At 47.7% G+C, this 13327-nt stretch overlaps 1 protein-coding gene across 1 annotated transcript in view; it reads left to right on the forward strand.

The window, feature by feature from the left end:
- LOC138452651 (amine sulfotransferase-like) overlaps nt 1–13327 on the forward strand; it is a 401286-nt gene that overhangs the window by 339683 nt on the left and 48276 nt on the right. The window contains exon 6 of the mRNA XM_069605019.1: nt 5610–5778. Within this exon, the coding sequence (XP_069461120.1) occupies nt 5610–5778 (169 nt within the window). The remainder of the gene's footprint in view (nt 1–5609; nt 5779–13327) is intronic.

Genomic DNA, 13327 nt, shown 5'->3' on the forward strand with positions numbered 1-13327 from the left:
GCCCCTGGTGACTGGGGGGGTGGGGGTGGTGGGAGACATGGGTGGGGGCCTGGTGGAGGCTGCCCCTGGTGGCTGGGGGGTGGGGGTGGTGGGAGACATGGGTGGGGGCCTGGTGGAGGCTGCCCCTGGTGACTGGGGGGTGGGGGTGCTGGGAGACATGGGTGGGGGCCTGGTGGTGGGTGCCCCACAGTGCTGGGGGGGTGGGGGGGTGGGAGACATGGGTGGGGGTCTGGTGGAGGCTGCCCCTGGTGGCTGGGGGGTGGGGGTGCTGGGAGACATGGGTGGGGGCCTGGTGGAGGCTGCCCCTGGTGACTGGGGGGTGGGGGTGGTGGGAGACATGGGTGGGGGCCTGGTGGAGGCTGCCCCTGGTGGCTAGTGGGTGGGGGTGGTGGGAGACATGGGTGGGGGCCTGCTAGCAGGTGCCCGACAGTGCTGGGGGGTGGGGGTGGTGGGGAACATGAGTTGGACATGGGTGGGGGCCTGCTGGCAGGTGCCCCACAGTGCTGGGTGGTGGGGGTGGTGGGGAACATGAGTTGGACATGGGTGGGGGCCTGCTGGCAGGTGCCCCACAGTGCTGGGGGGTGGGGGTGGTGGAGAACATGAGTTGGACATGGGTGGGGGCCTGCTCGCAGGTGCCCCACAGTGCTGGGGGGTGGGGGTGGTGGGAGACATGAGTTGGACATGGGTGGGGGCCTGGCGGAGGCGGCCCCTGCACTGCTGGGGGGTGGGGGTGCTGGGAGACATGGGTGGGGGCCTGGTGGTGGGTGCCCCTGGTGGCTGGGGGGTAGGGATGCTGGGAGACATGGGTGGGGGCCTGGTGGTGGGTGCCCCTGCACTGCTGGGGGGTGGGGGTGCTGGGAGACATGGGTGGGGGCCTGGTGGAGGGTGCCCCTGGTGACTGGGGGTGCAGGGGGACATGCGTTGGTGGGCAGTAGTGCAAGTTGACATGTGGGTTGGCTGGGGGTCATGGCCATGGTGGATGGTGTGCCTGCAGGACATGTGCAGGGTAGGCCCCTGTGGTGTGAGCCACCTGCAGGGGCCGTGGAGGGTGTAGAGGGAACACCTGGGAGGACCCACACGTGCAATTCACGTGTGGTGCTCCCCGCGCACCCCTGTAATACACGTACCCTGATGGAATCGCGTGTGGAACTTCCCGTGCACCCCTGAAATGCGCGTACCCTGCTCGCACGGGCCCAATCGCGTGTGGAACTTCCCGCGCATCCCTGGAATACACGTACCCTGATGGAATCGCGTGTGGAACTTCCTGCGCACACCTGGAATACACGTACCCTGCTGATGTCGCGTGTGAAACTTCCCCCGCACCACGGAATACACGTACCCTGATGAGATCGCGTGTGGAGCTTCCCGCGCACCCCTGAAATACACGTGCCCTGCTGATGTCGCGTGTGAAACTTCCCCCGTGCCCCAAAATACACGTACCATGATGAAATCGTGTGTGGAATTTCCCGCGCACCCCTGAAATACACGTACCCTGCTGAAATCGCGTGTGGCACTTCCCGCGCACCCCTGAGATACGTGTACCCCCAATCGCGTGTGGAAATTCCCGCGCACCCCTGAAATACACGTACCCTGCTGAAATTGCGTGTGGCACTTCCTGCGCACCCCTGAAATACGCGTCCCTGCTCGCACGGGCCCAATCGCGTGTGGAAATTCCCGCGCACCCCTGAAATACACATACCCTGCTGAAATCGCGTGTGGCACTTCCCGCGCACCCCTGAGATACGCGTACCCTGCGGAAATCGCATGTGGAACTTCCCGCGCACCCCTGAAATACGCGTAGCCTGCTTGCACGGGGCCAATCGCGTGAGGTACTTCCCGCGTACCCCAGTGATACACGTAGCCCGCTTGCCGTGCTGGTACAGGGTTAGCGCAGCCCTTTGCGCTGTATTGGGTATATTGATGGCTTTTCCCTGCGCAAGAGGCGTTCTTGGGGGCGTAACTGGCGCTGCTGCAGAGTCGCTGCGCCACTGTGCGCCACGGCTGGTTTTGGTGGCTGGAATCCATGAATACGCTGTGCGCGGAAAAGGATTTTAGCGCACGCGGCTGGCGCAGGGATTCGCACGCGCACACTGTGCGCCAGCCGCGTGCGCCACTTGTGCGCTGAATTCTATGAATTACCCCCTAAATGTGGTACAAGTTTTAGAACGAAGCAACATTGCCCTCTGAAAATGTTCCCCATTGAAAACAGCGGCTACAGGATGACTTCTTATTTTTTAAGCTGGAAAGAAATTGGGTGGCCAAAACTAGACCTCTGTTCTGGAACCTTAAAGGTGACTCGGCCAAGAATTGTTCAAAATCCCCTCTGTTTAAGTAATGTACTCCGAACACTTGGGGCTACAATGCAAGAACATTTTTTATTGTTTAGTAATGTTGTTATGAATATGTTTTATCTTTAATTTTATGTAACTCTTTTTGTAAAAGGTTATTGAAACCATAAACAAATAAAAAAAAAAAAATGAAGATTTTGCAGCAGGAGGACTTCAGGATCAGCAGCCAAATACCTGGTCAGTGGATTCCTTGCCATGGTGACTGCAAACAAGACCTCAGAAGGATCTTTGCAGCAGGGATCGAGGGATTAGGCCCCAGGCAAGGTTTTCCTCGCGGCTGAATGTGGTTCTGTGGATTTGGCGCCTTTTCAAGGAGCACAAAAGAAGATAGATAATTGCGTATGAATTCTCACTGTTACAAAGTTCCAGCACTATGTTGAGGGGACTTTCCAGAATTGACATAGTGTCTCTGGAGATACACCAGGATGCCCATGAAGTATCAGCGAGATTCGGAATTCGGAAGACTGTGCACCGCACGATGGCTCGAGGTCCCAGGGTATTGGGGTATTGCAGCCCCGCAAGGTCGCAGCAATGCGTGGGATGGCACAAATGCAGGTATTTGTGAGTCTAATGTGTCTCACTAAGCTCTAGGTCAGGGTCGTCGTTAGCGGAGTCCCCAGGTTGATTGGAAGGAAGGGCTACAACAGGCTCTGGTTACACAGCTCTCTGTTTGCTGGAAATAATTTCAGCCACTTTTCCTTCATCATCCTCTTCGGTTTTGGTTCCATTGGTCGACTTGTCTTCAGCTTGCAGGTTCGCAGTATTTGACAGGAACTACAGCACATCTTCAGCATTCTCTCCCTGCATTTTACAACAAGGGGCGGTCTGGTTGGCCAATCAGGACAGCCAACCCCCCACTGGTATTTGTCCCCATTCAGACAAGAAGGAAAACAAAGGGCTGAAGAGTTTTGGATTCCTCCCTCGCTTGCTGCTTCCACAGACAGGCTAGAGCCTGGGCGGGGAGTCCAGGGGACTCCTGCCGAAGGTAAAAAGCTCACAAAGGAATGTCCTGCCCTGCTGGATGTCAGGGGAAGGCACAAGAAAGGAAAAGAAACACTAAAATAGCAAAAAAAGAAGACAGGGCAATGTTGGCAAAATGAGCACCCTTCGGTGCCTTTACTCCAGCTGTGAACACAGCCCGCGGTAAATGTGCACCAAATTAATACAAGGTATCACTGCCACGAGCAATTGAAGGTAAGCTTGTCCCTGTAACAGAATTGTTAATGTTTTAGTGTGAAAGGGGATACATTGTATCTCCCCAGCACTCCACATAAGGTGGGGTGTGCTGGTTTCACCTAACAAAATGTAAAAGGGATCAAAAGATCCTTTCTACCCTTGGGAACTGTAGTTCACTCAAGGGTAGCCAGAGAAAGTTAAAAGGGGAGCCCACAGGGCAACCCAGCAACAACGGGCACTTATTGCCAGGTTGCTAAAGAGGATAACTTTAAAAAGACACTCTACAGAGTCTAAAAAATGACACCCATAAAAAGAGTAAAATATTCTGTGAGGGTGGAAAAAGGTTTCCACTCACAGAGGTATTAAGGAAAAATATTGCACTAGTAAAGCAAAAAGTTCTGGAGTTGACCCAGGTCAAGAACATTTACCATTTCTATTAACATCTTACCTAACATGGGGCAATGTAGAAATGGGTATGGCAATTTGTGCAGAAATGGGTCAATGCGAGACTGGCTTAGAAATGTGGCACTCCACTGTAGAAACTGGCAGACGGGTGCGTTGAACTGAACTTTTTGAAAGCATCAGAATGTTTTTGTGCAGCACGAATGGAAGAATGGCCCATTAAGTGCCATATTATAAACAAGGCCATACAATATATAAGCAACCCGCTGATAATATTGACAGTGTGCTGCAGCATTTGAACACAACTTTGATAAACATTGGAAGGATCTGGTTGGATAGTGGTTACATTCTAGCATATAACAGCATTTTCGATTGTATTGTATTCTGTGGGAATTCTGAATTGTAAGATATTAACTAGCAGAGGCACAGGGATATGCACTATACCTGGTACAATCTTTACTGTCATTTTAAACAGGATTATGTTTTACCCAGTGGCACTCTGCATCAGGCACTGCTTCAGTGATGTGGTAACACATGTGTTTTCTGTGCATCCAGAGTTTGCATTGAGTGCAATATTTATGATGGGCACATACATGATTTGCTTTTGCAAAGAAATACTGGCCGTAATGTCACAAGCCTGGCCACTGTCTCCATTCAGAATAATTTGTAAATCCTATGGCTTTTGACCTAATTTCTCGAAAAACTGCAGTGAATGATGCACCCTTTTGAACACATGGGCCTGAATCACAAAGATGTGCATGATGGAAATCGAGGAAATGCACCTGAGCATTTCAAAACTGATCCACAAATCTTGCAACTGTAGGGAATATGGGGACGCCTGGAGCATCTGTGAGATGCCATTTAGCAAATATTTATGAATCCCATTTGCAGATGAAAAGCTCAAAGATGGTAATGGTATTGTTTATTTATATAGCGCCTATACACAGGCAAGTGTTTCAAAGCGCTCAAGGAGGGTGGGAACATGGGGGGGTGGGAACAACATTCACTCAGAGCCCTTGAATTTCTGAGATGATAATAGTCTGCACAGGCAGAGTAAGTGGGAAAACAATACATTTAACAGTTTGGATACAGCAAATAGGCCTGACGGCGCTTCTGCAGTTTTACTAGTGCAATTAAGGGGGGTGAGACAAGGGAGAACAGACAGATGCTCCAGCATCATGAAGATGTCCCCGTTTTCAGACTTTTCGAATTAGGTAATAGGCAGCAGGCACACACCAGGTATGTTAATTGGCATAGCCTCAATCCACATCTCTGTGGTTCAGGCCCATTCATTTAAAAGGTGTCCCATGGCAATCGCCCACCCAACCTCCAATGGGTGGGTGTGAGAGTCAGCCTCACTCTGTTTGTTGGCGGGTATATAAACCGCACCATCCACCAGTATCTTCCATAACTAACACAACAAAGTGCGAAATGTGCAAGACATACAATCTGTTTTCACCAATAAACTGGAGCAACTTGTGATATGAGTGGCAGCCATTTCAAGAAATTGAGATGCCCCCTCTGGGTAATGTGGAGACATAAGGCTGCCTAACTCAAAGCAGAGAAGGAGCTGAGGGTTGATGGTTTATTGATCAAATCTACTGATTCGGAAATAGGGTGAGCTCTCTTCCATCTGCAAATATTCTAAATAACATGTTTTTTATTTTTTGAAATTTTATTTAGGATCTGAGAGGTGTTATACAGAAGATATGCAATTTCCTAGACAAGCAACTGGACGATCAAAGCATGGAAAGAGTTGTGGGACGAGCAGCATTTAGGACCATGAAAGCAGACCCGCTGGCCAATTACCAGAGTGTTGGGGGAAAAGAGTTGCATTTTTTCATGCGCAAAGGTAACCGTATATGAGAAAGACACCTGCATGTTTAAAGACTGTAAATTATGATTTAAACTCATTACAAATAGAGACATGTGCTACCCTGCATTGCTTCTTGCACCCCGCTGTCTGAACATCTTCCACCTTCACTGCTACCCCGTGCCTCCCTACCCCTTATAGGCAAAGTTTAAAATGCATTTAGTAATCCTTGACACATGGCCAATACTTGGGGATTTCTGGAACCATTTTTTTAAAATAAAAAATATTTAAAACATTATTTTCTTTTTTCACCTTTGACATAACCTGTGGCAGCTGTCTTCGTGAAACTAGATAACTGATGATTGGAATACTGTACTCCAGATAGTGGTGAAATATTGCAGGTATTGACAGTGGAGAATTGGAGTAGATGGTCTGGTTTGACCCACTTGGCTCGTCGGGGCCTGCTACATACACTACATAATGCTCATGGCTGTTATCCCCATCGGTAAACAAATTCACTGCGCATGCATTAGGTCCAGCTGTTTCTTGGACGCACTTTATGGTTCTTGTTATCTTGGTACACACGGCTGATTGAAAAATTGAAAAACGGCATCCCCCAGACTGCCTAGGGCTTTGGTGAGATAATGCAGAGTCGTGTGCTTCGGCGGGGGTTATGGGAGTTGCAACAGAGTAGCGTTGTCACTTTCTCCTAACTCCCTTTCTGCAGCTTTGTGCTTTAACAGCGAGCAACATTGTTTTCAAAATGTGTACTTATTGCATAATTCCTAGCTAATGCCTTATTTCCACATTAGTGGTCTTCTGGTAATTAGGTTACATGTTTTGACAAATTTTATAATTCTTTTGATCTTTTTAAACACACCCAATTGAAAAAGTACATCCCCCAGACTGCTTTGCGGCGCACCAAGTTAACGCGCACTGTTTTGCTCCAGCGGGGTCTATAGGACCCGTGTCCAGCATATTCAACCTGTTTGGCCTGAAGGCCTGCTGGATTAGCTGATCCTGTTTTATGTTATAAAGCCTCTTCGCATAAGTGTTTTCTTACAATTGTTTTATGCAATATTGTTATTGTCTATTCATCACCCATTATTATTCTTATTATGGTATTTATTGAGCGCAGACCTAGATCCTGAAGCAACGGAGTGCTTTACAGAGGTATACAACAGTACAGGTGCATAATGGAGAGCTATTCAGAGGTAACAACATAACAAATATACAGCAGGGGTAGGATACAGAGGGGTACAGCTGTTCTGGGTGGCGGGGAGCAGAGGTGCCGGTGGCATCTAGCGACAGGTGGCACGAGGAGCGACATGGTGTTCATAGGTGTTGAGGTGGAGAGACTCCTTGAAGAGGTGGGTCTTGAGTTCTTTTCTGAATTGTAGGAGCGTTGGGGCGAGTCTGATGCTGACGGGGAGGAGGTTCCATAGTCTTGGGGCATAGGTATTAGCTGGCTGATATCTGATATCATGTTGAAAAAAAATGTATTCATCTTTCCTACACCATTACACATAGAACATTTACTAAATTAGTTGCCAATTCCATTCTAGAACATACTTCGCCTCCTAGGATCTCACTAAATTCTTTGCCACCTTTATCTAACCACGGCATATCATCTGCTCAGTCTATAATTGGGGGTGTTCTAAGCACCTCAAAGAGTAATATATTTAATGCGCGTTCAGCTGTGGCTCACATTTCTCTTTATGACTTCATTTTAGACCTAAATTGTGGCATTTTATTTCTGACAGAAACATGGTTTAATGAGGCTGCTTGGCCGAGTAATTTTGCTAACACGCCCGTTGGATACTCAGATGGCCTCATTACAAGCATGGCGGCAAGTGGTAAAAGTGGCAGTAATTCTATTACTGCCACTTTTACCACACCGCCGAATTAAGCGGTCCAGGAAATGGCACTGATTTCATCCGCGGAATTAGTGCTGGCGGTACCGTTGAAATCTGGCGGAATTAGCCCTGGCGCTAATTCTGGTGGCAGGAATAAAAATGGTGATTCAACTGTATTACAATTGGAAATAGGCCTAAAAATGGGTGGCAATTCCACCAAAAATTGGGCACAGTTACCTTCACCAAACAAGTGCTGGTAAATGTACACAGGTGAAGAAAAAGGCACACATGCACCCGCCTGACTCAAAGAGGGAGTGTAAGGGACCCTCCTTCCCCAAACTCACTTCCAAGCACCACGCAGCCCCTGAAGGTTGCCAACTCTGATATCCAGGGACTCCTACTATATATTGACCTACATAGGATAGCACACCAGCAACAACAACGGAACCCACCAGGTCCAAGGCAGAGGTGAAGGAGGGCGCCCACACCCAGAGTCAAACCATTTCCCTGGCACTGACAGAGGCACAGTTGAAAACACTGTATCTCCTCATCCGCCAAACAATTGTAGACCTTCTGACCCTTATCGAGCCAGACATTGAGAATACCATCAACCTATGAACAGCCATACAACCAGTGCTGAATCTAGTATCAGTACTACAATTCTGCGCCACAGACATGTCTGAGCACACCTTCAGCATACAGCTTTGCCTGTCACAGCCAACATTTTCCAAAGTGTCGGGACAAGTGCTGGATGCACTACTGACACATGTGCACCAGCACATCTCTCTGCCCAGCGCCCCTGCAGAGGTCCGGGCCACAAAGGTCAGAACCTCCTGAATGTAATAGCTGCTCTGGACTGCATGCATGGGGCATTGTTGGCAGCCCGGTATCAGAGCATGTGTTTCAAAAGAGGAGACAGTTCTATTCCCTGAATGTGCAATATACATCAACGCAGACCTTACTGTGACCCACCGCTGCGCCCATATCTCAGGTTCAAGTCATGGTGCCATGGTTCTATGAAGCAGCACCCTTCCTGTGTACATGGAGACCCACAGAGGACAGTCCACGTGGATCCTATGTATGTATCCACAAAGGTGTGTGTGGAAGTGAAGGCGGGTTTTAAAGATCCAACTTGCACATGTAGCAAAAAGTATCCTGGGGCATGATCCATATGGCCTTTCAAACACTGCAAACCATGCCCCTACACACTGAAGCAGTTGGGCTGAAGGGACCACAGAATGCATAAGATGCCATAACTGAAAATGCATTTTTGTGGTAGAGCGCCCCCTCTCTTACCCCTCAAAAATGATGCCTGGCCCAGGTGGCACCCATGGTAGGAGAAAGGAAAGCACCCCACCATACCCTGTAGCACACAACATTCCAGAGACATGCAAAACACCAATCATACACATTGCCACAGGCACACATAAATTACACCACAATGGCCAAGAAAAAGGCAGCACAGGCATATACAAAGCAACCATTGCAATGCGCAGGGACAATTGGGGAATCCAAACTATAGGGGTACATACTTATGCTGCAGTGCAAGATGAGCACAAGTCATTGTGCATTGTCAAATGCAAGGGAAACGCTCCCCAACAGCACTAGCGTGTACTCAAATAATTACATGCAAGTGAAAAGCATGTTTCACTTAGGACAGGGAAATATGACCTCTTAACTATTTGAAAGGGACAGTTTCATTCGACTTGCAGTTGACTCTGGCAACCCACAACTACCGTAGCTCATGAGCCCAACATGGAACACTGGCACACCACATGAATTTGCCTACAACGAGGCACACACAAGGACCAGGGTATGCATAGAACAGTAGATTCCGGTGACTCCACCGGACTGGTGGGGCACTTATGTAGAGTCCAGAGAAGGTTGGGAAGAGAGTCCTTGTGTGTGTGTGATGCTGCATAATATGTGCATCAGGAGAAACAAACCATTGCCTGCTGAGGAGGACATGGCACAGGTAGACTATGAGGAGTCAAGGGTAAACATGGGCTGCCAGAGCAGCACAGGATGGCAGTGTAAGAGGATGTGATGGGCGCATACAGCGTCAAGAATTGACAGTCACATTTTTCTGAAAACAAAATCCACACTGCACATTGTAAATAGGTAATCACTGCATTCAAATCTATGGCACGGCTCAAAAGACTACCCAATCTTCACTTGGGAGGCAAATTCCACTTATTAAGTCTCTGAAACCCCTCCCTTAATCCCAAACATCCATTGCCTCCCACTTACCTCAATCCCCAATGTCATCTTGGAGTCAGTCCATTATTTTTCACAGAGCTTCTTGGAGTATCTTGATCCCAGCCAGCAGCGTGCCTATGATGTAATGTATGGAATATTGAGTAGCGGGGGATCTAGATTGGAAGTATGAGAGAGAGCCTACTGAAAGGAGGGACGCTGTGTTGCTGGTGGGGCTTCGGAAGATATTTGAAGAATAAACTAAGGTTTGTGAAACCTGCCTGGCTCCTGCATATTTTAATTTGGTGACGAGGTGCCCACCAGCCACCTACGCTTGAGAAAAGCAGCAAGAATCCTGCGGGTTCATCCAAAAATGAAAAAAAAGTAAAAGCGTAGCGTTCCCTTCATATAAATGATGCATGTTACAGCTGCGGGGCGCAAGCGCTTTAAAATGCTACAAAACTACAGCTCAATTACAAAAGAAAAATCCTTACAGCACTAATCTCTGCCTTTGTGTGCTTGTGAAGCCGTTAGCACTAAGAGTGTCTCCGGGCTCATAAAAAAAATAAAACTGTGCCCCACATTGCAGGCCTATTCTGCCCAGCAACTGATTATGCGCACGGCTCTCTGCATTTCACCCAGCAATTGTGACATGCAATAAAGGAAACAGAGCACTCAGCATTGCCTATTCTGCCCAGCAACTGATTATGCTCAGGCCTCTCTACATTCCACCCAGCAACTGTGACATACAATAAAGGAAACAGAGCTTTCAGTATGCCATCCTATACACTAGAAAGGGAATCCATTGTTTGCTGCGTGTTTAATGAGAAAACATAATGAATTAGTAAGGGAGCTGCAAACACCTTCATACAGTGGACCCACATATACAAGCATGCATGAATATCAGTAAAGCAGAGAAAAGTAAAACTGGATCGAACTCTATACAGAAACACAGTGGGCCTCATTACGACCCTGGCGGAAATCGCGGTGCAAAATGCACCATGGAGCACGGCGGAAAGCTGCCGATAGCGCCATGGGGGTTGGCGGATTTTCCGCCCCATTCCGACCTTGGCGGGGCGGTAAATCCCCATCCCCCATTTTACCCTTCCCCATTCCCATTTTTGCCCCATAGGGTATAATGGGAGTGGGGAAGGCGTTAATTACGCCACCTCAAAATACGGTGGCGTAATTAACGACAAGGTCCCGTAGCGCCATGGATTTCTCCGCCCGGAAAAACCAGGCGGAAAACGCTCCATGGCGCTACGGAATCTCGTAGTAGGGCGGACGGGTCCACCGCGAATAACGCTGGCGTAAACCCACTCCGCCAGGGTCGTAATGAGGCCCAGTAACTTTTTCCCTTTAATTCTACTACCCAAGTGAGAAGGAAATTGCTTTCGGTGACAGGCATTCCCCAATTCTACACATGCAGAACATTGCAGCCCCAATTACTTTTCTGCCTACACCAGGTAATCCGCCAGTACTGTGAAAAAATCTGTTGAACATTACGCATTAGCTGTGTGTGGGAGCAGCTATGGCGCCGAACATAAGAAATCATTACTTGTGCATTGCTTAGGCACCCCGGGACAGGAATAATGTGATAATCTACCTGACTTGCCACCTGATGAAGCATATAAACTCAATGAATTTGAAAGGTGCATAGCAAAACCTGACAAGCATTATGAGTGTAAAGTGAGCATTATATTAGAAGGGTATACATTCAGTAAGAGATCTCAAATTGAAGGGGAAACAGTGGAAGCATTCATCACATGCAATTTCGAACTGACAACGGAAGAACGTTTGCAAGACCAGTTTATGTTAGAGTGTAATGACAGCAAAACAAGAGAACAGCTATGGTCCAAGAGTGACCCACCACTTGATGAGTTTTTACGTATGGAGAAAGAAGTAGAGCACACAAATACATGCGTAAAGATGCTTGAAGCCAAGGTTCACCAATCAAATGACCTGAAGAAAAGAACCATGGTAATAGTGCTGAGACAAAGGCTGTCATCTCTGGAAGTAAGAGGTAACACCTTCAACTAAACCCAAGTCCATTCATATGAACAATAGTCATTTCAATACCAAGATGAATCCAAAATTTGTGAAAGAATGTTTCAGATGCGGAGCTACCGGTCATCTTGCCAATAGTACCACATGCCCAGCTCTCGATGCGAGATGCCAGCAATGAAAAAGGAAAGGGCACCTCACGAAATGCTGTCATTCTGGTGACATAAATACAGTTGATGACTGGTACTATGGTTCTGAAGAAGCAGTATTAGCCATTGGTGAGGAAGAGGAGCACTTGGATGGTCCAAGAGATTGGGTAACCATCAATGGTTAGAAGATTGAGATGATGATAGACTCTGGGGCAAAATACACTCTACTACCAAGAAGAATATTTGATAAAACATTCTGATGCAAGAAGTTGCGGATGGTTGACATCAATCCGCAAGCCCATGGTGGCGCAAGAATATATTTAATTGGATGGTTCAAAGCCTTGTTAGAATTTAAAAGAAGAACAGGCACAGGTAAAGTTTATGTCACAGAAAGACAGTCAATGCCTTTACTAAGCTGGTTAAAGCAGAAAAGATGAAAAATCAAACTTAATTCTAATGAGGAAGAGTGGGTATTACAAGTTGACAAAGAAGAGTTACAGAATCAAATATTCAATGACAAACCGGGTTGCTTGAAGGGATTTGTTCACAAGATACGTCTTGTGCCAGATGCCTAACCAATTGCTCAAAAAGTAAGGCCAATGCCTTTGGCTCTACGAGAAGAAGTTAAAAATGAATTAAAGAAGTTGCAAGAAAACGGCATTATAGAAAGAATTGAGTCATCAAGATGGTTTTCACCTCTTGTGGTTGTTACCAAACCCTATGGAAAATTGAAATTATGTGTAGACCTCCGTGCACTCAGTAAGTGCTTAATACCGGACTCACGCCCTCTTCCCAACATCTTGGAAACCTTATCAACCATGAATGAACTATTTTCATCATTGGATTTAACGGCGGCCTACCATCAAGTCGAGTTATACCATGAATAAAAAAAAAAACGACGCCATTTGTGACACCAGAAGGATTATTTTAATTCGTGAGAATGCCCTTTGGCCTTGTCTCAGCTGCCTCTGTGCTTCAAAGGCTCATGTATGATATCTTTAAGGGTGTAGAGGAGAGTCTTATGTTTTCAAGATGACATCTTGATATTTGGACCAGACCAACAAATGCACAATCAGAGGCTAGACAAGGTGATGAAAATGCTGATCAAAAGAGGACTAACACTCAGTAAGGAAAAATGCAAAATGAATCAGACAAAGATTGATTATTTGGGACACACTGGGCCTCATCAAGAGTTGGGTGGTATCCCGGCGGTATTATCGCCGGGATACTGCCTGTCCTATTAACATTACTGCCAACAGGTCCGGCGCTATTAGCGCCAGACCAAGGGTTGGCCGGTAATGGGTATTCCCCATTCCCCATTGGGTCCATTCGACCCAATGGGGCCTTTTGGCGCAATTGGCGCGGCGCTAATTGCGCTGCGCT

This window comes from Ambystoma mexicanum, chromosome 4p, assembly GCF_040938575.1.
Source record: "Ambystoma mexicanum isolate Mex_15411 chromosome 4p, UKY_AmexF1_1, whole genome shotgun sequence".
NCBI lineage: Eukaryota > Metazoa > Chordata > Amphibia > Caudata > Ambystomatidae > Ambystoma > Ambystoma mexicanum.